The sequence below is a fragment of the Lissotriton vulgaris genome, unplaced genomic scaffold (genome assembly GCF_964263255.1).
Source record: "Lissotriton vulgaris unplaced genomic scaffold, aLisVul1.2 SCAFFOLD_1881, whole genome shotgun sequence".
NCBI lineage: Eukaryota > Metazoa > Chordata > Amphibia > Caudata > Salamandridae > Lissotriton > Lissotriton vulgaris.
Genome location: NW_028240674.1, coordinates 171491 through 197091, shown reverse-complemented (window position 1 = coordinate 197091; position 25601 = coordinate 171491). Strand labels below are relative to the sequence as shown.

At 45.5% G+C, this 25601-nt stretch overlaps 1 protein-coding gene across 1 annotated transcript in view; it reads right to left on the bottom strand.

Moving 5' to 3' along the window:
* Positions 1–5623: 5623 nt before the first annotated feature.
* Positions 5624–25601, bottom strand: part of LOC147672913 (1-phosphatidylinositol 4,5-bisphosphate phosphodiesterase beta-3-like) — a 187592-nt gene continuing 167614 nt past the window's right edge. The window contains exons 19-22 of the mRNA XM_086947925.1: positions 18535–18624; positions 18381–18438; positions 15029–15115; positions 5624–6926 (exon numbers count right to left, since the gene is read on the bottom strand). Coding sequence (XP_086804051.1) covers positions 6609–6926; positions 15029–15115; positions 18381–18438; positions 18535–18624 — 553 coding nt within the window. The 3' untranslated portion in view covers positions 5624–6608. The remainder of the gene's footprint in view (positions 6927–15028; positions 15116–18380; positions 18439–18534; positions 18625–25601) is intronic.

Here is a 25601-nt window from a genome sequence, read left to right as displayed (position 1 = left end):
AGGAGGCTAGCAATAACAGCAGCCTCAGAGTCTTTCGCACTGGGATCCAGAACAGAAGCTGAAACATTGGGATTATAGCCCGAATGTCCTGGACTCTGCGCTCTGGACGCAAATCCTGAAAACATTCTGTGTCCAGATTGGGTCAGATGAGCATGAGCACCTGTGAAGGGTCAGGTGTGGCTTCAGCATGTTGATAGTGAACCCCGACAAGGTTAGGCGGTCTGCCGTAGTCTGAAGTTGGTTGACAACTGCCTGGGCTGAGCTCACCTTCAACAGCCAGTCATCAAGGTATGGGAAGACTGACACCACAACCTCCATACGTGTGCTATGACCACCATCATCACTTTTGTGAACACCCAAGTGGCATTGAAGAGGGCAAAAGAGAGCACTGCAAACTGAAAAGTCTCCTGGCTCACTGTGAACTGCAGGTTATGCCTGTGGCCTTGCAGAACAGGGATATGGAAAAAATCATCCTGCAGGTCTAATGCCATCATCCAGTCTCAGAGTTCTATGGCAGAACGGGCAAACATGAGCATACTGAATTTATCCTTGCAGAGGAAGGCATTGAGTGGGTGAAGATATAAGGCAGGACTAGACTAAGGCCTACACCATTCTTTGGCTCAAGGAAATGATCCCTTTGACCAGGAAGTCCTGCACTTCCTGCAAGACAGATGTGGTCCCCTGTCAGCCGCCTTGATTGTGGAAGGTGTGGCAGGGTAGAAATAGGAGGGGGTAGCCATTATTGACAATTTGGAGTACCCACTTGGCTGATGTGATGGATTGCCACACTACGAGGAAATGCTGTACCTGCCCCTGACAAAGTGGCTGTGTGCCGCAAGAGAGACGCTAAAGAGGTTTTGCGAATGGGACAGCTGCAGAAGTTGGTGGACTAAGCTACCATTGTCCCTGATCCTCTCTGCATTGACTTTGTGAGGCGCAGCCTCGTCCATGAAAGGGCTGGGAGACCTGCTGTGCTGACAGCAGAGGCTGACGTTGACAGAAGAGGAAATCCCTACTGTAGCCTCGAAGCAGGAGAAATTGTTGATGGAACTGCTTGGAGGGTGCAGGCAGGCCCAAGGAATGTGCTGTGACCCTGCTTTCTTTAAACTGTTCCTGGGCTGAGTCCACCTTCGCACAATAAAGACAAGAGCCATCGAATGGCATGTCCATTAAGAATGCTTGGACAATACTGGAGAAGGCCTTGAACCCCATCCAGGTGTGGTGTGGAAGGATCACACTCTTACCATTTGCCTAACCAAAATGGTTGTGTCCAAGCCAGACCACATCACAAATGGATAGCTTGATTAGGGGCGCCCAGAGGTCGACCAAAACTTCTGCCAAATCTTAGACCACTGTGTCCCTTAGCTGATGTGTAGCGGCCTAGAAGTCAGTTAGTGTTTATCACTCTCAAGGCAAGGCTCCTTGAGGGGAAGATGCACGTTCTAAATTACTCAGTTTGTTTAGACTCAGGATCCGGTGGGGTAGGAGGATGTTAGGATTTACCTAATTGGTAGACACCTGCGCCAACAAGCTCTCTGGTGTTGGGTGTTGAGTAAGAAAGATGCAAGGCAGGTTAATGGCACCGAGGAACTTGGCTATTGACTCTTGGTCCTGAACATGGTTTTGCCCAAGTGGGCTTTCATAAGGGCTTCATTAAATGGAAATAGAGTACCTCTGTAAGAACATTAGTGTTCGCCTCCATAGAGGTGGAGCAGTAGAATATAGGCTCCACCCTTCCTTTATCACAATTTTGCAATTATATACTCATATCTGACATGATATCTACTGTGCGCCTTAACTTCCTTAACATGCATGAAGCATTTAAATGTATTCATGAAATATAATCATCATAAGGATTAGAGGTTTGAATACAAAAGCACCAAAGTTCAGTTTAAACACTTAATCATGTATTCTTTTATTTATGTTTTGCATGTATTCTTAAAGTTATACCAGTTTATGTATAATCATGTATTCAAAGTTCACATTGACTGCTGCGTTATCTCAGCCTGACTACAGGCTTCACTTGAAATGCGTTTACCCGTGCCAGTATATTCTTCCTTTTACTTCGCAGGTGCATTATCATGCTTCTAGTTAGTTAGAGAAAGGCATATTGTTTGAATTAGACTGTTGATAGTGAGGCCCAAAGGGAAGTACTCGCCAGTGAACGTGGAGAATTAATGGTTGGAAGAGGCCTCCAGTGCATCACATACCAGGACTACGAGATGTTCACGGTTGCGTTTTAGTCCAAGTCTCAATCTGATGGGAACTTAAGGGAAGGTGTGAGTGCTCTTCTCAAGTAACTATTTGGTTTGTTCCTGATGGAGTGAGAGGAGATAATAAAGTTTATGAATCTCCTGTTATTTTAATAAGTGTTTCCCACAATTAGATACTCGGACTCTTTTTGGACTTGGAGAGGGACAGACCTCTCTGCTCACATTTTTCCTGCACGTGAGAAGCTTTAGGCTAAACACTTATATCCTTTCCAAGACTTCTACAGAAGGCTATATTAAGTGGACACCTTCTAAGCTCCTAAATAGCAACCATGGATAGATGGTCCTTATGTAACAACTATTTACTTCAATTTGTTTCATTAGTGTTGTGGCTGGCAGTATTCTGTATCTCATCTTCTTACAACTCAATCTACTGAGACATCTCAGCTTACCTGCTGTATTGTTGTATCTCTTGAACTTACTTTTATTCTGCTTATATACTGGATTGAATAGTATCCTACAATAACATTTATGTATCCATATAAGGTGATTCCTGGTCCTCATTGTGGAGTCACATTGGCTTCACAAACCAGAAATGTATTGTCGATGCCTATTCCCTTAGAACTTCAAGTCGACCAGCAAAGGTCCATGCGACCAATGGGGAAATATCTTTAAAACCTTCACTGAGAGATTGCTTTGTAAGTACAAGCGCGCCATCAGAGGGTAGTTGTAAGTCCAGTACTTCTGCCACCCTGCGCAAAATGACATTTAGCGAGTGGAGAAGGAGCTTTCTTCATTGGTAGGGCTGGGAGGAGAAATGAGGCCAGTATCTGAAGAAGTATCCTGAACACTGGCATCCTGAGGCTCCTTATGCCAATTTTCCTCATCACATTGGGAAACAAATCATCCCCTTCATCGACATTGTCTGAACCAGTTCCAAAAAGATTATGTGAAGTCTGAACCATACTGCGTGGTAAGGTCAGGGTACCAGAATCTGAAGGGTTGACGGCTGGCTGCGCTCCAGTGGGATCTGGGCGAGGGCTCAGTCGAGATCAGCGTGGATTCTGCTCGGAGTAGGAGAGCACAAAGGGTTGTGAATCTTCCTCCTCCAACATCAGTACTGGCGTTGTTGTGGAGGGAATTGGCATAGCGGGTGGTGCCAGACCCGAAGATGAAAAAAAAACAAGCTTTCACAAAGCCTAAGGCTGGTGGCCTAAGCCAAACCCACTGGCATTGCTAATGCTTTTCGTTTGATCCAAATCTGTATCAGCCTATCTGTGGGATCCTAATTAATAAAGAAAAAGCATACACATGAAACTGCCTCTCTGTCTTTAGGCCAGTCTTTATTTCAGAAGTGAGGAAGCCTATGCTGCTGAAAGTTGGCTCTTTGCCTGTGGCTGCTTACACTTCTTTATTGCTGCCGGATAACTATGCTGAAGTCCTACTTATGTCTGACTGCAAAAATCAAAAGCAGTGGTATGAAGCCAGATCCATGGCTGTGCTTTGCATGCTACAGTGAGACCGGCAGAGAGATCCAGGCACCACAACCACGATCTTGCAGCTGCTCTGATGTAAGTCTGTGCTACTGACTGGTAAACACTTATTTAAAACCCAATTACAAGTCTCTAAAGCGACAATCGATATTGCTCAAAACTCTTTTGTTATGCCCTGCACTGCCTATGTGGCACTGCGGAGCTCCTCGCATTTCAGTAACTCTCCTATCGAAGGGCTTGTCCTACATCGGTTCATTAACTAACAATTCTATCAGTGTTGCCCTAGCTCTGCTTCAGTAAGGCTCTCCTTAGGACCCTTAGGTGGAAGTTATGAAAGAGATTAGAACTGCTCGTCATATTCCCTTCAAAATTGGTTAAAATATTTCTCTTCAGTCAAGTGTTATCCAAGAACAATTTAAAGCCGCTAAGGCATTGTGATTTTTATCCTAATCAAGCAGGATTCCTTCTGACTAAGTTAGGAAGCATTCCAACCCATCGTTCTTGTGTCCACCATGCCATCTAAGATTAGACCCAGCTATATGCAAATTAGTTTGGACCCTGTTCCAATAGGAACAGTCCCGCCTGAACTGGCAAGCCAGGTTATCTCCGAACCGGAACACAAGCAACCCAAGACTGGTTTCTCCCTGATTGGGGCTCTTCAGTCAGGTGTAGCTTGGTTCCAGTGGCACAGTGAGCAAGGGACGCATGCTCGCAGTGCCACTGGAACCAAGCTATAACTGGCTGATTAACTCTTATCAGGACAAACCCAGTCTCGGGTTGCTTTTGCTCCGATCCAGTGAGGACCTGCCATGGCAGTTCAGCCTGGACTGTTCGCATGTGGAGCAGCGTCAAGGGTGATTTGCATATGGCTGGACCCAAGCTGAGGTGGCATGGTGGGCAAAAGAACGATAGTTTGGGGTGCTACCCCGAGCAATTGCCAGTGGTTAGATAAACTGCACGCATTCCTCCCATCACCTTTTGACTATTTGATGTAGCTGGATTCTGTGGCATCCAACTCTGACAAGCACTCTATGCTGATGGGACACCATAGACTGACAAGCATGTCCCATGTCTGGCTCTGCTCTGGACTGGATCCATTCCCTTCTCCCGGTGAGCTTTCTTACACTATTCTCCACCATTCCTCATCCAATCCAGTGTTGGGTTCTGCATGCCTCCTCCATATGTATCATTAAACATTAACTTCGAATCCCTGGCCAGATTTATCGTAACCGACACCTTCTACATTCATGTTGACGACACTCAGCTTATCATCTGAATTTATGGTGCAGTGTAATTGGAGAAGTCAGTCCAACAATTGACAATATTGGTATGGGAGAGAATGGGGGTCTCCAGGTTAAGAACTTTGACAGGTTCAGTTTGTTCTAGTTGCCTTATTTGCTGTACAATGACTCTTTCAGCGTTTAGTTCTTCTTGTAAGTCTGCCTATGTAGGATCTAACATTTTTGTTTCTAGTTTATGTATTTAGTTACCTACATTCCTTTGTGGACAGTGTTTATCTTTTGTGGTCGGGGCAAGGGGATGGCGCAATACCTTGTCTAGTTATAGAAAGTACATTATGTATAGTTTGTCCTTTACATTATGTCAGGCATAACTCTGTAGTGTCTCACGTCTGGTAGCTGATGCTAGTCTGTCCTTGGGCATTTCTCCTGATGATGTGCTTACATTAAACTACTTTGACATGGCCTCCAGATCGGAGAACATTACTGTCAATGTGTCGTCTTTAGCTGGACACACTATTCTGGATGTTGCTTACCGAGAAAAAGGCCAGTTCAACAGACAAGGCCCACAGAAAGAATCTCGAGGGATGTCCGGATGAGACAAACCTGGAAGAGAGACAGAACTCACATACATGTCGAAATGGGAAGGGACAGGGAAAGCTTCTGAAACAGGAGACAAGACTAATATCACAGTGCTTCCACCTCCAAATTTATTGCCTGTATAGATTATAAAAAACATGATATGAATTGTTTGTATAAAATTACATACATCCAAGAATAGAAGCTGTGTTTCCCTTTCAGTCCCCCACCCACGTCCCAGGCTCACCACTATTCATGTCCATTATGTACAGTAAAGTTTAGGACAGTGGAAGTGAGGGAGCTTCAGTTGTGGAAATAACATAAGAGTATCTTACAAAAGTACCTTGGTCCTGAAAAGAAGGTGGGAATGTTATTAACCCACCTTACCCCCTAATATATGAAACCGTCGGTGATGTCAAATCTAGAAGGGGTTAAAAATGGGGGAAATTAATGGAGATTTTAGCGGATAAAATGTTTGAGTTTGTACAGTAGATAAAAAACAGTCTCAATTGGAAATATTTTAAATAAAAAAGATAAAAATCGGGTCGAGCATCTTTAAAAAATCAGTGGTTTTCAACTTAAAAAAATAAAAGTAGAGGACAAATGGCGCACATAGTACCAGTTGTCTAATCAAAATACATACATGTCCCCTCCCAACATAGAATCAGAGTACCTAACATCTGCTCTCAAACAGATATGCACATACGTACATGTACACTTTACTCATACAAACAGGCCCACTTAAGATTGTGTTTTCAAGGGCTGGTTGAATGTAGATGCACTTGTTTAGATATGTTGTTGGAAGGAGCCACTGTTGCCCCTTTTCCCTAATGCACTTGTCTGAACGCCCTTGTCTCCCCACCTCTGGCGGTGGGATAACAGTGGCTCAACGCCTTTGTCTGAGGAAGCATATCAGAGTTCATGGATTTAGGGGGATTGGGTGGTGGCGGTGTTGCCCCTCCCTCCCCTATAAAAGTGTCATTACAGTTCTGGTGATTTCAGGCCATCCTCAATTGCATCACAGTCCTGTAGTGAGACGCAGGGTGGCCAGTGTGCCCCAAGTTCAGGGGCAACACACTTGCGTAAGGTCACAGCAACGTGGTCTCGTCACTGTGGTTAAGCGGCCCGACAGCGTCTGTCAGTGACGGAGTGCTGACGTCAAGACTGTGGTCACTCCGCCAGTTCGAAAGGCTTCTGGCGATTGAAGATGGCGTGCTCTGGGCCGAGGGGGGACCATGGGGGAGAGGGCTGTCGGTGCCACGCGGTGGGGGTGTATGCCCGTTGAGGCTGTCGCCCATGCTGGAGCTGTCCAGCTTCCCGTCAAGCTCGTCCTGCAGGTAGCGCCGGATCTCCTGTTGTAGTTGGCTGGTTTCTGCTGCATAGACCCTGTCAAGCTGCTCCCGTAGCTGCAGGGGGGTGTGAAGAAATGAAGAAATGGTTAGAATAAACACAGGTACAGCACAGCTTCTCAACCAAAAACGAGTCCTTTGTATCGGGTTCTGCTATTAGTTCTACAAGTCTCAGTGAGTGTACCCTGTTCTGCTGACAGGGTGCCAGTGGCTAACACTCCAAGGGCTAGATGTAAAACCGTTTTTAGCAGTTGCAAACAGGAAATCGACCCGTTTGCAACGGCTAAAAAGGGTTGTAGCATGCACCAGTCCTATATTTTTCTTTTTTATTTCAGAGAATGTAATAGAACATTTTCAAAAACAAATGAGCAAGGGAAGAAGGAACAGCAAAACAATACAAAAGATGCATATTGAAGAGCCAAGGACTGGCACAGAGGAGCCGGGATGTTAGGCTGGTGCAGAATTATCAAAATCATATCAAAACCGAGGCAGGTCGCATCAAATTAGAGCAGTATAAAATACAACACTCTATAGATTTACAGATAATGAAGTAGGGAGATAAAAGTGCAAAGAAAAATAAGAACCAGTAGGTGGTTGGGTTAGGTAAGATATATAGAGAAGAGCAGCTCAGAGTACAAAGTAACTATTTACAGATATATTGCAGAATATATTTCATTGCAGGTCAGCTAGACAGAGCATTGACCAGAGATCGGAGAGTTGGAGTTAGCCAGAATTGAGGAGCACATAGATAGCTTTTTCAGGGCAATTGCAGACAGTCAAGGTATAGAACGGACGACTCTCACATTAGGGCTTCAAGGGGGTTTGGTGGCAGCAAAGTAATTGTCAAGGGATTTCCAGACAGAGGTTTTACGCACTATGCATGGGGGTGCTTCGGAGGGGAGTGCTGTCCACACCTATCAGGAAGGAGACCCAGTTTAACCAGGCGCCAAAAGAGGTGGCTGCTGTGTTTTCCCAGTTCGCGAGAACTGTGTTACAGGCAGCGGTTAGAAGGATATTGGCCTGGAGGCTATAGCTATGGGACTTGATTTTTGGGTCAAGGAATCCTTTGATTAGGGATAGGAAATTATTTTCTAGCTGGACCCCACATAGGGTGTGTATGAAATTGAATACAGAATCCTAAAATGGAGATACCGCACTGCAGCAAAAGAGAAGGTGGTGGAGGTCACCTGTCAGATTGTTACAATTCCAGCAAAATGGGTTATTCCTGAGGGAGAGCATGTGGAGTAGGGAAGGAGTCCAGTAAGTCTGTGTGGCAGCCAACATTTTGTCTGGGAGAGGGAAGAGGACATTTTGTAAGAGACATCTAACTTCTATATTAGGTGACAGGTTTCGGGAGTGACAGACTCAGAGGGTTTCCATTTTGCCCGAAGTCCAGAGGACAGGTTAGTTGATTTTGGTTCTAGGAGGTGGTCACATTTGGAGGCTTGGTGACCAGATTTATTAAAAGTCAGGATGTATTTGGGAAGAGAGGGCTCATTAGATGGGAGATTGAGTTTGGATAGACAGACTAAGTTTAAGGACGTCATTTAGATCTAAGTCCAGTAAGTTGAAGTGAGTTCGTAAATCCCTAAAAAGGAGTGGGGATTGTGGAGATCCAAGATCTTCCAAGAAATGAATGCCCTTAGAGGCCCAGTCTGGCCCAAGAGACTGATGCCCCTAGGATTCTAATTTTAGGATTATTCCATAGGGAGATCATGTTAGATTTGGAGATCGGTATCTCAAGGAGTGTGTCAATTTTCAGAGTGCTCTTTTTATAGTGTTAAAAATAAGTTTTCCAGAGCAGGGGATTTGGAGTGATGGTTAGTAGGGAGATAGGGAGGAGCTTGCCCAGTAGTTCTCTCTCAATTAATGACCAAGTTGGGGTATAATCCGGCAATTGGTAGAACCAGAGGGAACCCTGTCTTGCAAGGAAAGCGGTAGATTAGCCTTTGAAGTCCACCAGGTTGACAACCCCAAGATGAACAGGTAATCTACAGAGATTCTAGGGCGTTTATTTTGTCAGACCTTATTCAGTAATCTATCAATCTTTTGGTGGAATTCATCCAATAAAGCTAATGGTAACATATTTGCAAGGTAATTGATTATAGGGGTGATCATCATTTTGACGGTCTCTATTCGACCCCATTATGTTAGTGCCTCGTTATGGTGTAGGGATTCTGATATGTCCGAGTTGAACCCCAGACCCAAGTATTTAATAAACCTTGGTTGTCAGGATAGGCTTGTATTATCGAAGAGGGTGCTGGAGCAGAGGCTATTCAGAGCAAGAATTTCAGATTTTTCTTTATTAAGTTTATAATTTGAAACTCAGGCATACACCTCTATGGTCTGTAGTAAGGCGGGAATAGAATGTGAAGCCTTTTCGGTCATTATTAAAATATTGTCAGCGCAGGAGGCGAATTTCACTTTGGAGTTGTTAAAGGAAACACCATGAATGTGGATGTTAGTTCTGATTTTGTAAAGTAAGGGTTCTAGTCTTAAGAGATAAATACGGTTGCGGGAACAGAGGCAGCCCTGTCTCGTACCTCTTTCTAGATTTAACACCGAAGAGAGTAGGCCCCCAGATCTCACTTTAGCCAACGGGCCGCTATAGAGAGCCATGACCATTTTAGTGAAAGATTCCCCCAAGTTAAATTTCAATAAGGAGGAATGTCCAGGAGACCCTATCTAAGGCTTATCCAGTATCAAGAGTAACCACTATTGTTTCGGTAGGAGCCTTCTTGGCTCTTTCAATGATGTGACATAGGAGTCGGTTATTGTAATTTGATAACTTATTCTTTATTAAGCCAACCTGAGAGTGATCAATCAGTCAAGGGAGGAGAGGTTTGAGTCTCTTACAAAGGATCTTAGAGTAGATCTTTGCATACAGGTTAATTAGGGAAATTAGTCTATAATTATTTACCTGCGTCCGGTCTTTACCGTATTTTGGGATTACAAGTATAGTGGCTTTAATAGTAGTGCACAAGATGGTTCCATAGTCAGCAATTTGTTGGTAGAGGGCCAAAAGAGTTGGTTTGAGTGGATGAGCGAGTGTTTTGAAAAAAGTAGCTGAGTCAGGGGCTGTATATGGTTTTTAAAGAGCGTATTGCAGAGTCAAGCTCTTTAATCGAGATTGCTGTGCTGCTTTGCTGAGGACAGCTTCTCTTGATCAGAGATGTTCAGAAGGGGAATGTCACTGAGGTAGGCTGCACAGGACGATGGAGAAATATCAGAATCACCTTTATATAAGGATTGGTAGAAATGTTTGAGAATTTCTAATATTTTTTGGGGTCTAGTGTGGGTGTCATTTGATTTGTCTTTGAGGGAATGAATTACTTTGTGGTTCTGTTTGTGTTTTAAGTAGGAGGCTAGGATTTTTCCAGCTTTATTCGCCTCACAGAGATTTAGGCTATTATAGTTGCTGACCCATACTCCCACTCTCTAACTCAGGATTCTGTTGTATTCATATTTTTTGTTGGTGAGGGTGAAGAGGGTTTGGGAGTTCGTATGGGAAATGTAGGCAGTCCTCAGTGATTTAATGTCTTTTTCTAAGTCCATCAGGTCTTTATTATGATCCTTATTAATTTTGGATTGAATGTGCCCCAAGAAATGGGATAAAAAAGGGGACACTGGAACGTGTTAAGAGGGGAGATCTGTACCCCCCTCACTGTGGCTATGGCAATAGATGAGGCAGGATCGAGACGACGTACTGAGCCTTAAGGGATTGTTTCTTGTACATGCCTGATATATCTGATTCTGCTTTGTATTGATTGCTCAACTGTATGATGGTTCTGCTGTTTTTCAATAAAATGTTAAATCAAAAAAAAAAATTGAATTGAATGTTTATGAGGGCACCTCTAACAGTGGCCTTCAGTACGTCCCAATGAGTGGAAGAGGCGGTCTCGGCAATTGGATTGTCTTCCAAGTAGTTTAGTATGGGTTTTTCATTAATCTCCCTGGAGGCAGTGTCCTTGATTAATTTGTCATTGAATCTCTAAATCTTACCCGAGATACTCACATTCATGCCGATGAGGGAGAGGATTATAGCAGAGTGGTCGGAGATTAGCATCATCAGTATGTCTGTCTGATCGATTAGGTGGATATGGGGTTTGGAGATCAATAAATAGTCTATTCTGGAGTAAGATTAGTGGGGAATGGAAAAAAAGGTGTAGTCTCTAGTGTTCAGGTGTTGAAGTCTCCAAGAGTCAAGAAGACGGAAACTAGCACATGGTTTGTGTAATGACCTGTGAGACCTAGAAGGTTGAAGGGGGGACCTGGACTGCCTGTCAACGGTTACATCTAAGGGAATATTGAAGTCACCGCCCAAGATAATGATGTCATCGCTTGGTATTTGGCTCAAGGGAAGGGACAAGGAGTCCCAGAAATCCGGATTGACAGAATTCGGACCATATACATTGAGAACGTGAAAATGGCAGGAGTTTTTAGCGAGTTTTGACAGAACCCATCTTCCATTGACATCCGTCATGTGTGACACATTGGCCAGGCCTGAATTATTCTTAGAGATCAAGGTGGCAATCCCATCCTTCCTACTTTCCATTGAAGAGCAGAGGATGTCTGCAATCCAACTCTTCCCAAAACCTGCAAGACCCCATGGGTAGATTTGTTTCTTGTAATAGGATTACATCAGGTTTCAATTTAAATAGGTAGCTATCTTTTTTATTTGATTGAGTGATTAAGTCTTTTGACGTTTAAAGGCACACATTTTAAGTTACTATCCAGCGGGGAATTATTCATGACAAGGAGGTGCGACTATGACTATTTAGAAGAGGGAAATAGTCTGCTGGATGAGCTGGCGGCGAGATGAGGAGAAATGACTAAGTATGGGCCCACCCCGAAACTGTGTAGTCTGCAGGTGTAATCTGTGAAATTAATGCATAGAAGATAATGCTTATTAAAGCACCATCTACGGATATTTAGGATTAACACACTGTGAAATGAAAGCAGGTCTCTGAGCTAAAGCTATTGGTTGGGAAGAGTGTCTGGTAGAGGAGCTGCAAGAAAAGGCAAGTACAAAGAGTTACAAGTATCGTAGCAAATGGTTAAGCGTGGTCTAGAAATATACCTACAGGTAAGAATACTAAATAAATGAATAGGGGGAGTAAATAGCCCATATTCCCACACACCCTCAGCCCCCTACCATCACCACCCAACCCACCCACTCAAAACACTGCAAGTGAGGAGACAACAACTGGTGAGACCCGCCTTCCCTAGCTCACGACAAACAGCAAACAGTATGTAAAACTTGGGATCTTGCGAACAGTAAAAAAAGAACAAACATACATGTGTGGTAGTATAAGCAACATGTACTAAGCACGGATGGACCAAATTAAATAGGGGAGTTACACATTAGCATGCCTCTATGGATGAAGAGCATTGTGAAAGATGGAACCAATTAGGGGATCGGTAGAAACCTGAAAGCACTCTAATGGCCCCTCGATAAGTTACATTAAGTCCATATTAAGGAGGGGGATTAGTAAGGTGGCTGAAAGCCCAGTGGCTGGGTTGTTATCGCGCTTGTGGCCATACATAGGAACCGGAGGAGAGTGGCAAGAGGGGCCAGAGGCCACCACAAGTGAAGAAGCCAAGGGTGAGACAAAGTGCTCGATGTGCAGCGTATGCAATAGGGCATGCAGCGCTGTAGAACAATTTTAGGACACTAAGGCTAATAGACACTCTGTAAACCAATGCACTCTCTGTAAACAAGTGCATGACACTCTGTAAGCAAAAAAGAGTAATGCAAAGGAGGCGACCTATTTTGCGAGTCAGTAACCTGTTACCAACTCGCAAGACAGGGTTTGCGAGTTGCTATTAGGTAAGGGCGCACTAAGGGCGTCCCTTCCTATTAGGGAGCTGCAGGGGGGTGTAAGATTGTTTTGCGACCGCAAATGCGGTTGCAAAACATTTGCATTTACCACCATTTTCAAACGGATGGTAAGCCAGTGGCAAAGGGGAAGGGGCCTCCAGGGGACCCTTCCCCTTTGTGATTGGCAGCTAAAATGTTTAGGAGCCGGCAGAGGTCCCACAAACTACTGCCTGCTCTGAAACGTTTCATTTTTATTTTTTAAATGCATTCAGTTTTTCTTTAGGGAAAAGGTATGCTTTGAAAAAACTGCTTTATTTAAAAAGCAAACGCAGACATGGTGGTCTGTTGTCCCCAGCAGAACATCATCCCTGTGTTATTGCCCATTCCCAATGGGTCGCAAATTGCAACCTGCCTCATGGATTTTGATAAGGTAGGTAATTTGCGACCCTATTGGGAATCGCAAAATGAGTCTGAAACACATTAGTACATTTCCTTTTGCAACTCGCAAAAGGGAATGGTAGTACATCTGGCCCTAAAACTCGACACTGTGTAGCACCGCACGCAACCTGCGTCTGTAGAGTGCACATACTATATTTATGGTTCCCTCAAGTTTATGCTGCCTTTTAAAGTGACAGCGCTTCAGTGTTTAATACACTGACAGTGTACTAGTGAGTATTCTAAATACAGACTCTACGAGAGGATACTAATTATGGTGTAATGAGTGCTTCGGAAGCTGACCGGATTGTCTCACTCTGAGACGCCTTCACTGTGCAAATAATGATTCATTACTAGGGACACTGCTCCAGTGATTGTAACAATGTGTACTGAGATAACACAAGTGCACGATATACTGTGTGACAATGAGAACACACCAGGAATATATACACTGATGATGAAAGTGTTTCTCTAACAAACTATACACAGTCTTCTGACAGCACCCAGCTCCGTTATTAAGGGCGAGCACTTCTTATCCCACCCTGAGGGCGGTGACCAGTCAGTCTCCAGGTGTAGCACCAACATTTTAGTAATGGTGAGCACGGGAGAGAAGCACAGATGTAGGGCGCTGGTGCTGGAACCAGCATGCTCACAGCTCCCCTCTGCAAAGCTTTATACCAAACATTCTCCAGATAATTGTGAGATTTCCTCTGCCTCACATTTAAACATACCGTATTTTTCATGCCCATTAACTGCACCCCATTTTCCTCCTCACTAAATTAAGTATTTTCATGAACCACAATAATGGTTAGACACTGCATTGTCTTCTTCCTCACAACTTCACTCAACATCCCTTCACTTTTTGTGGGTCTGAACATAAGGGGCATCTTTTTCTCATTGCTTCTGGCAACATGATCCATAGCCTATGCACAACTTTCACCATTTCACTGCCTTCCGTCTATTACTTTCTTGGGTTTCGACCTTGACTTCACTTGTCCTAGGAAGACCCATAATACTTTAGTATCTTTACCCTCTTAATCCATCCTGGGATTTCCCTTGAGTTGGGCTTCTATCCAACTTAGAAACTCAATAGAAGGCTCACCCATGACGCGCCAATCTATATTTTCTCTCCCTTGTCTTCTTCAACGTCCACTGCTGCTTTCAATACCTTTAATAAGCATTTATGAGTCCGACCCCACTGGTCAGGTTCAAATCCATTTCTGCTAAATACTCTTAAAGTAAACTGCACACTACTGCCTTCATCGGCACAGTGGATCGCCAGCACCCTTGAACCCCCACTTCCATGAAATCTTACACTATTTCCCATTTCCATGAACTCTCCATGATGCAGATCTCTGGCCAGTACAACATACCTGTGCCTCCCACCCACAGTACTGATGAGATTTGTTCGAAGCTACTGTCTCCCAAGGCACGCCTGGCAGCTCCATGCAAACCAACGGTGTTGTAACACCTAATAATCTCATCTGACCAGCGCTATTTGAAACATTCCTCACCAACCTACCCAACTTTGATTCGCGGCCACCAAAATTACTTTTTCAACCTGTATTTAGACATACTCTTTCTCAACACCCTAATGCACCATCTACACTAGCCTCTCACTTTATTGGACTCACCTGATCCCCTCTGCACAACTGACCATTCTGGGCATCGTTAATTCTTCTTTTACAGGTCAAAACATTCCACTTGTGGCACCTACTTCTTTCTTTCTGTTTCTTCTTCTAGAACTTCCTTATTATTTCCATGAAACATTCAACTAACATTACTTTCATCACATCCTGCTCAGAATCATGCACACTACAACACACATTCTCGTTGACAGCTTAAGAGTGTTTGATTGAGGGTTGACCACATGACCTGCAACATTTGTCTGCCCTTCACGTACCCTTAATTCTTCCTCCTTGATCCGCAATTCAATTTCCTTTTGGCTGTTGATGAGTTTATCCCGGCGCAACTGCTGAGCCTCATCCAACTGTCAATAAAAAAAATCCAATGAGAATGCGCATATGCCATTTAACGATCAGAAGCAACACACACACATGCTCTTTTGAAGAATGACGACGTACATTTTTGACAACCCACTCACTGTCATTTTTCTTCTCAGGAGCAAGGAGTGCTGTACTGTCCACTGACTTTTGGCAGTTTTTTTGCAAACTTCTTTAAATTAGAAAATCTGTAAGAGCCAAGCTGTTTCAATATACTAGTTAGCTTCTACCCTTTGTGCATAGGGCACCCTCTGTTACTTATGAGCTTGTTGTGTTTCGATTTTGATGTCCCTAAGTACGGTAGGTTTTCCTGAATCATGTCCTTATATAGGCACAATTCGCATTGCCCTTATTTAGGCATAGAATCCCAGTCCTTATTTAGGCATTAGCCATGCTATCCAAATACAGGCATGGTCACCTACATCCGTCCTCCCAACGTAACAACGATTTCTTAGAAACCAGACCCTTAAGCTATTGGGACTTTCCCTAGCCTGGGATTATTGATTTCTCCAAGAACTCATCTATTATGCATGAACTACTATTCCTTAGGGGTTCATTCATGACGTCTTCCTCTGCCCAACTTTATGTCAATGCTAACATTCCTAAGCACCTTTTAGGTATAAATATACGTTCCCTTACCATGGCAAACCACGGCTTGGCTACACAGCTCGATACGGCTCGCCAGGGCAAGTTAGGTAGGAATTTGAGTCCCCGCCTGACGCACTGACCAGACGCTGTCATCCCTGCTTGCAGAGAATCCAGCTTCCAGTGTTCTGACTCTCTTTGCGGGGTGAGTTTGAGACCCGGAAAGAGATTCTCACCTCGCTCATTCTAAGGTATAGAGCAGACTAGAACCTAAAGGGTCTCTTGGCAACATAAAAACTATAGCTTACTATACTATAGAATAGAGCACCTACTTCTTACCTTGTACTACACTTACGTTAGGTACACTGGGGTAGAACTATTTAGAAGCATCAGACGAGTATCCACTTTTTAGCCTGTGTTATTTATGTATATGTATATGAATATGTGTCATAGCTAAAAGACAATGCTATTGCAGTATTATTTCTTCTTACTGCTTACGCTGTACGTATATCTCGCATACTGTCTTGTGATTCTAACAGCACAAGACTGTTACTGTCTTGCGATTGTAACAGCACAAGACCGTTTCTTACACGAGAAACAAGACTGTTCAATAAATCCTTTTATTGAAACGCCTGTCTATCTCTTTCTGTGTAACTCTGAAGAAACTAAACATGCACGATTGACTGAGTGAAACTTATCTATTGTTTCTACGATTCTGAGACATGTTCTGATTCTAAGGGAAAAAAAGTTGTCATGTTTATGCGGTTGCCTTCCCTTTTTTTTCCAAGGAGTTTCTAGTGACCTCTGAGTTAGCTGGCACACAAAGTAATTAAGTTTAATGTACTCGATAGAGGCATACTGACCTCAATCCTATGCCAAAACTCTAGTGTATATTATTCCAATGGCCAGAGCCTATAAGGGAAATAGGAACTACAACACAAGCTGAAACAGTACATGTATGATCCAGTCCATTCAACATGCTTTTTTTGGGTTGGAAGAACCTTACTGTGACTGTCACAGCCCTACATTAATTAAAGCAGCCACATCACTAACCACATGCAGGCACGCTAGATATAAGGAAGTCAAGCTCCAGTTGTTGTCCACTGCCTTACCCCCTCCCCAATTAAAAGATAATTATGTAACACTTTTACATTGTGGGAGGGTGCTTTAATTGATTTTAAAATAAAAGACAATTGCAAAATGGCTGCCTCAAAGAGAAGTAATGCTTCTGCAAACAAAAGCAGCTGGATGAGAACTGGAAGGAGAGAGGTGTGGCACAGCAGCCAGAGCGGGTGACTAAAAGGTGCAGGGCTTATGGTTCGATCCCCTGCACCGGCAGCAGATCAACTCAGCATCTTGTGACTCTGGACAATAGCTCACTTAATCTCCCCGATGGCCCCCAGTGCCTTGAAACCCTAAGTGGTGATATGTTCGAGCTTTACAAATATGGATTACAATATATACACTTTTTCCAAAATTATTATGATTTAATCTTCAAACCTGGGCGACTGTTACTATTATGTTACTACCTTTCATGACATCTGAGTCGATTCATGCAGCTGGAAATTAGTTTAAAGGCTGTAAGCGAATGACATCAAGAAGAAAGGTTGATAGGAAAGCCAGAGATCGACTTGGTTCTTATCAGCTCCACCACGCTTTGTATTTAACCGGTAAGGAGGTGTGGTGCAATGTATAGCGTTTGCGATTTAGCGTTCATTATTTACTGAGCCAGTGTCCATTCTACTGAAACTTGAAACAAGGCCATTTCAACAAGGGTCTGAGAAGACCTCTTGATATTTCAGATAAGGCTCTAGGAAGGATTAATCCGACTTAATGTTGGTCTCAAGCATTTTTGTTGTCTGACCTTGTATCAGCTTTTCATATACTCTATGTCTTTACCACCCTGCAAAGGGACTTAGCTCAGAACTGCCTGGGCCTTGTATGTTTGAAGGACAATTCAACATAAGAAATACTACAGGGTAATAACCACACCTTTTTTTTCAAGGACATAGAGCCAGTTCTGTTTCTAGTGTGTGCTGCATAGCTAGTGATCATGGGGAACGGCGTTTACAATGCTGTTAAAACAACGCGATGCTATTACAACTTGGTTGTTACAACGACCACGTTGTTACTACGCAACACCTTTACATCGCAAGTCATTACAATGACTTGCGGAAGGGAGCGCTAAGGTATTGGATATGAAATCCAACACCTTCCCTGCTGTCGCGCAAACCGGAGTAGGAACAGTAAAAAATACTATTCCTAAATCCAGCGCCCCTCCTACAGCAAGTCAATGTAATGACTTGCGCAGTAAAGGTATTGCACACTAACAACATGGTCGTAACGACCGCGTTGGAAAAGTAAGCGATGTAATAGCATGCGTTGTAACATGCTATATTTATTATCATTACTACTTTTGCTATCCATTCCTGCACAGTGGTGGAATCTCTCTACTGGCTCTTCACAATCAATCATTAAATCACCAAAACAGTTAAACTAAATTGTAGTCGGTTTTCCTTGCTTCTTAACAGTAGACTGTCAACTCTGAATGTACTTGTCCTGGGGTCTCAATTTGTCCTAATAAAGAACTTGTGCTTTTGGGCATCCAGGATTAGATGGCATCGCCCTGTGCTATGTCGGCCAATAAGGAACTAGTCTGCTGCTCACCCGCCGGATGGAGGTCACCGACTCCGTAATGTGCCGCCGATTGATTTCAGAAAGTTCCCTGGGAAGAAAAAAAAAAACAGATGCATGGAGAGACTCAAAAATTATGCGAAGCCACAGAGATTATGCAGAAAAGTTGTCAAGAAATTACTCTTACGCTTCCTTCTTCTGCTTATCTCTGGATTTAGCCTCAGTGATGCTGTTGAGTCTCTTGCGGTCCAGGATCTTCTGAATCTCTTTCTTCTCTCTAAAATAGAAGAAGATAGAAAGAAAACAGTGCCTTTTTACTGTTGAACCTTTAATGGAAGAATCAACCATACCTCAACACCTTGTACCTCCACACAAAGCCCTTGGTCTCCCCTGAAATACTGGTAGTAATTTAACCACAAAAGGCTACAACACTACATTAGCTGCAGCATCAGAGGTGCAGTACTCTATAATTGCAAACAATGTCACTTTGATGCAGAAAATACAACTATTCAGGCACAGCCAAACATCACTCCCATGATTTTACCCAAAAAGACACAATACGCTAAACGAGGTTAAAGTTACCGAAGCACAAATCTACTGGGAATGCATCCCAAATATGGGTGTTTTTCCACTAGACATAACACAACAAGGGGTAGGACAAATTTACACCCAGTGCAGGATCCCTTAGTAAGAAGAACCTGTGCAAGGGAAAAGGAGGCAGAGTGGCTATCCATGAATGAAAGTACCAGAAACTGTAGGGCAAAAACAAGCAGATTCAGAGGGCCAAAAGCTAACAAAAATTAGTTATCTACATGCCGTTTTGTAACTGTGATTAATGTGCATTCTTTGATTACTTCTGCCATCTATTGGTTTCTTTTGTAATAGTTTCCAAATGTAGTGCAAAAAAACCTAAACTAAAAAGCGCATACAAATTCTTCCTGATTAGACCCTGTTAGACCCGGGATCCCTGGTTGGCTGAGGTAGGTGCCTTAGGCCAAATAGGGACCTGCGGTTCCACGTCAGGGAAAGGAAGGTCACCTTCTGAGATGGCCCCGCTCACCCCCTTGGTAGCTTGGCACGAGCCACCAGGCTTATCTTCAAGGCAAATGTGTAAAGTATTTGCAATCACGCTCACAGCAACCCAATGATAACACCGTACATGGACTCCACACAAGTTTTATAAAAACGAGTATAACCTTTATATAAAAAGATATATGATAAGACCACACAATATAAATCCAACATATGAATATGTGTACTACCTCTCCTGGCCGGTTGTTAGGCCAGCCAGCCCTTGTAAGTTGAACATTTAACCTATAGCCCATCCAACGGAGTCAGTGGCGTCCAAGCCACAACGAATTGTGAACTTGGCTGCATCACAAACCATCCTGAATGGCCTGTGACAGAATAGGGTGAAGGTCTTAAGGAACACTGTGGAGGACTTGTGCCACCAAGTCTCATAGCAAAAACAACAGGTGATGGACCGAATGTGGATCAATGTCACACACTCAACCCAGTCCAAGGATCTGGGCCTAAATCCATCGTTTTTTTGCACTCCACACCACCCTGGGTTAGACAATGGCGATATGCAAATCAGCTCTGACCCTGTGCCCCATGGGAACAGTCCAGTCCGAACTACAAAAGCCATGTCCTTCCCAGAACGGAATCAAGCATTCGAGGACCGGACCGGTTTCGAGGTAACACCTCTCATCAGCCTGGCTAGCTTGACTCCAGTGGTGTGGAGTGCCTGGGACCCACGTCTGGGCATCCCCAGCGCACTTAGGGCGGAATATGCAAAAACAACAGGTGATGGACCGAATGTGGATCAATGTCACACACTCAACCCAGTCCAAGGATCTGGGCCTAAATCCATCGTTTTTTTGCACTCCACACCACCCTGGGTTAGACAATGGCGATATGCAAATCAGCTCTGACCCTGTGCCCCATGGGAACAGTCCAGTCCGAACTACAAAAGCCATGTCCTTCCCAGAACGGAATCAAGCATCCGAGGACCTGACCGGTTTCGAAGTAACACCTCTCATCAGCCCGGCTAGCTTGACTCCAGTGGTGTGGAGTGCCTGGGACCCACGTCTGGGCATCCCCAGCGCACTTAGGGCGGAATATGCAAAAACAACAGGTGATGGACCGAATGTGGATCAATGTCACACACTCAACCCAGTCCAAGGATCTGGGCCTAAATCCATCGTTTTTTTGCACTCCACACCACCCTGGGTTAGACAATGGCGATATGCAAATCAGCTCTGACCCTGTGCCCCATGGGAACAGTCCAGTCCGAACTACAAAAGCCATGTCCTTCCCAGAACGGAATCAAGCATCCGAGGACCGGACCGGTTTCGAGGTAACACCTCTCCTCAGCCCGGCTAGCTTGACTCCAGTGGTGTGGAGTGCCTGGGACCCACGTCTGGGCATCCCCAGTGCACTTAGGGCGGAATATGCAAAAACAACAGGTGATGGACCGAATGTGGATCAATGTCACACACTCAACTCAGTCCAAGGATCTGGGCCTAAATCCATCGTTTTTTTGCACTCCAAGTCTCATAGGGCATAAGTGTAGCAGCCTAGCAAGCAAGAAGCATTAATTGACAGTGTAGCCAAACTGGTGCAGAGAAGAGGGGTTTACCAAATGTCTCCACTTGCTTAAAATCCCTTTAGGGGGAGTGGTAGGAAAATTGTTGGGCTTGGTCTGGTTAGTGGAGGCCTGCACCACGAGGCTCTTAGGAGAAGGGTGTTGCGACAAGGAGGCTGGGTCGCCTAGAGGAGGGTGATATCATCTGGCAATTTGCTGGTTAACTGGGGACTACAACATGGCTAGTAAGGAAAGGCTCAGAAGCAGTCCGGCCAGGCTGCAGGACTTCTGTCAGGAGGCTGGTTTTCATAATTAGGAGCTGAAGGTCTAGGACTTTGGCCACGCTCCGCAGAATCATAGTTTCGAAACATATTCTTCCGTGGCTGTACCAGGCAGGGAGAAAAGGGCTGACTCTGGGGCGGGACAGCCCACTAGCCTCTTGCACGTCCTTATAACAATTGACATCAGCACAGAGCTGAGCAAACTCATCACCTTGGTTAGGATTGAGTCTGTAGCAAAAAGAGAATGTAGCGATTGTTGCATGCCTGGTGGTAAGAGGAGTGCAGAAATCAAGGTCTTATTTGGTTTAGACATGGGTCGAATTCGAACCAACGTCAAGTCATCATCGGAAAGGGCAATCAGGGCCAATCAGGGCCATCTCTTTAGGCAGCAAAGTGTAAATCAACATCGACGTATCTGGGCTAGAATTGAGTATGGGTACCAGTGGCGGCGGCGGTATTGAAGCAGATGGTGGAAGAGGCTCAGAGGGTCCACCTGGGCGGAGGGTAAACCTGCCGACGGTAATCCAGGTGGTAGGCCTCTTAGCTCTGTGGGGCCCAAAGGCATACAAGAGGGAGTCAGTAGAGTTTTGAAGAGCTGGAGCATAGCTCAGTGAAACTCTTCGATTAGGCTCAGCATGGCTCAAGGCCTCAGACACTCAGGTTGTGCAGCAACCAGCTTCAGAATTGTCTGACTTCGGCCCATTCCTGCTTCCGTTGGCGCCACCCACGAGTATCATCGGGAAAGTGGTAATGGGATAAAAGAGCAGAACACAGCTACAGCTTCTTGTGTTTCTTGTGCTCCTCTGAGCATTATCAGCAGGAAAAAGTCCTGGCCACGAGGCTGACTCCGTCGACTGTGAATGAGAGCGGGAAGAGCTTTTGACTTGAAGTGGGACTTGGAGCAGTCAAGATGCTGTAGCTCCCTATGGAAGGGGACTTAGTGTTTCGCCGCACGTTCTCTGACGGCCTTCAGGTTTATCGACATGTAAGCTCTACAGGTCTTGGAGCTGTGGCTGGACCCCTTAAACCACAGGCAAATTTGGTAGGGATGTGCCAAAGACATCTGTCTGTGACAGTCCTTACAGGGCTTGAACCCTGTCATCTTAGGGGGTGACACCCATTGTTTAAGGTGAGAGAAAAATATCTGACAAAAAGCAGTTCCTGAGAGACGAGAGAAGCTCTGGATAGGCATCTAGTGCGAGGACAGATAGGAACTGATGTCAGCGTGCGGAGTCGCCCCTTTTTTAGCATGTCACTTCCGGAGGGGAATAGTGTCAGTGCATAACTTTCACCTTCCTGCGCACACAGGTACTATGAAAAATGTTCGTGGATCCAGTCGGGTGCCTGGGGAATATTCAAAAGGTGAGGAATCTGTAGCTAGTGGTCTCTGTCAGAATGAAAGTTTCTTCCACTGTTGTACGAGTTACTTACCTTCGGTAACAATGTATCTGGTAGAGACGATTCTAGCCTCAGATTCCTTAACGTAGAATTATACCCAGGCGTGAGACTGGATCCAGAAAACTTTTCTGCCACAGCACCCCTGCGCGCCGGCACCTCGTTACTCCGCCCTGACGTCGTCTGCGTTCGTGACGTCAGCGAGGATACATAAGTCCCACCCCGGCGCGCCTACATCAGTTTTCTTCTGGGAATTTTTCCGCGCCACAATTCGGAGCCATTACAAACGAAACTGAGAGAATACTGGAACAGTGTGCGAAAACCCAACTATACAGAAGGGAAAGAAATGAAAGGTGCGGAACAGCACCATCCAGAATAGTGCCAGGTACTAAGGCACCAAGTCATGGAATGAAAGACTAGAGCGCAGCTACTGCAAGCAAGCCTGCAACCAACACAACAGCCTCCCTGGAGGCAGAAAGCATGTGAAAAAGGGCACAGCAAACGAAGAAGTCTTCAACCACCGCCCTGAGCCAGAAGGGGTCCAAGGCCAGAATGGAAGAGCAATGACAAGTCATCCCCAAACAACACCAGCAGGGGGAACCCCTAAAAAACCAAGCCAGGGGACCTCAACGCCAAGGACTGCAAGAGTCAGAAGTGCAAGCAACACAAGGAAACAGGACCCCAACAAACCCTCCATTGGAGACCAAATGCTTGGGCACCGAAGCACCCAGGCAGTCATCACTCAATCACCAGAAAGAAGGAATGGAGCAACAACAACAACAACTAGGCGAGCATCCTCCTAGGGAGGGAGCAAGAAAAAGGCACTCGCAGAGGTATGCCGTCCTGAAGCAGGCGAGTGCAGAAGACCGAGAAGGGTCCTCTCAGAAACGGGGAGGAAGGGCGGGTTGGGAAGGAATCAGCGGCTGGAATGGTCTCCATCAGATACATCAATTCTGAAGGTAAGTAACTCGTACATCTGATAGAGACTACTAGCCGCAGATTCCTTAACGTAGAATAGATACCCTAGCCATACCCAAGGGGAAGGAGGGTGTGCAAGAGGACCTCCCCAGCTCAGACGAACACAAGACCCCGACAGGGAACAATCGCCAGGACAGGGAAATAACCAAGTCCTCCCCAACAGGGGATGAGCCACAGGGACAGGGGAAAAAACCCAAAGCAGACAAGAACCGCAGTGTAGCTGAGAATACCACCCCACAGGGGATGTGTCACTACTGCAAGCGGCAGCCCCATCCTCACCAAGCAGGAGAAGGGAGGGCAATATGAAAGGAGGCCATCAGCGAAAGTACCACGGTTCTACGCCGGAAGCTCTAGGTACAGGCATTACGAAAGGATACCATTAGCCAATGTACCAGGGACTTCCAAAGGAAGCCCCAGGTACAGGCAATACAGAAGGAGACCAGCAGCCAAGATACCAGGGACCTCCACTGGAAGCCCCAGGTACAAACCAAGCAAAAGGAGGCTGCGGCTAATGTACCAGGGATCGCCACCCAAAACACCCGGTACAGGCAACGCAGAGGAGTACCAAAGAAGAAGAGCAACCCAGAGACTCCAAGGAGAAGAGCAGAAACGAGGGCAAGAGCCCTCCAATAGGAACACACCCAGTGAAGAGGGCAGCCAAACTCATTACAGCTTGGCGTCAACAGGCCAGACCGAACAGCGCCTCAGTAGTAAGGTGGGTGGAAGAGAAAAACATAGTCCTATAAAGCTCCCGAAAAACCAGAAGCAGGGGCGCCAGGCCTCACTCCAAGGCCCTTAGCCGTGGACCAGAAGAACTGGCGGGCGCTGCTGGGCGCCAACCAGCAACCAGCCGGAAAACAAGAGGAGAAACAAGTAGAACAAACCAAGTCGTCAACACAGGAAAATAACCCTTTTGGACACCAGACAGATGACCAGGCCAACAGCAAACGAAAGGCAGAAACACCGCACATCGCCACAGCTGCCCAAGAAAACGCACCAGCGGCATACAGCAACACCAGGAAGGGCAAGGAACCCACAAGGGGAAGTCCACCCCTTCCCAGTGTAAGGCAGGGCTATCCAATAGCAACAAATACACCACGTAGGGTAGGACATGGCCCCAGAAGTATGGGAACCACTCTTAGGGAAGAAATTCCGCATCAGAAAACAAATTAGAAACCCCGAGGCAAAAATCACAGAAGGCTTAGTAAGCAGCCAAAAAGAACACTCTTGCCAACGAGGGCAGAACCAGCAGCCAACTAAAGAGGTAGGCCAACTCAGGGCCCAGAGTGCACAGTATCCCTCACAGAAAGTGTTACGTTCACCCAACACCAGATTCCCAGAGCAGTGGAATAACACCTCCCACTAAGACCCGGAGGATCAACAAACCACCTACTGAGGAGGAGGAGGAGGACGAAGCCCCGCAAGAAGACGCTGAATGGCGGATTCTGCATGAGTATTAAACAGCAGGACCCCGTCAAAAGGGAGGTCAACCAGATGCTCTCTAATATTTTCGGGGAAAACAACATTGCGTAGCCAAGCATGGCAACGGAGAGCCACAGAAATGGCCATAGCACGGCCAACAGCATCAGCAACATGCAAAGCCGCACAAAGAATAAACGCGGCCATCTCTCTGCCATCCAACACATGGCCCCACAGATCAGCACGGGCCCCATCATGAGAGACATGAGAAAGAAGGGACTCCACAGAATTCCACAGGCCAGAAGTGGCCCTGGTCAACACACACAAGGTGTTAACGACCCTCAAGGCAGCACTGGAAAAGGCGAAAGCATTAAGCACCCATGAATCTAACCACCGGGCCTCTCGAGACGGAGGAAACAGCACCACAGGCAAACACAGAAAGGCATTGCGCAGTAGAGCGCCTTGAGTAGAAGGGTGGAAAGAAAGACAGACCGGGTCGTGCGGATCGGGACGATGACGGCGCAGTAGAGGCCGAGGCACCGGATCGCCAGTGGCAGGGCGCCACCAAGCCCCCATAAGAGAATTACGAAGTGA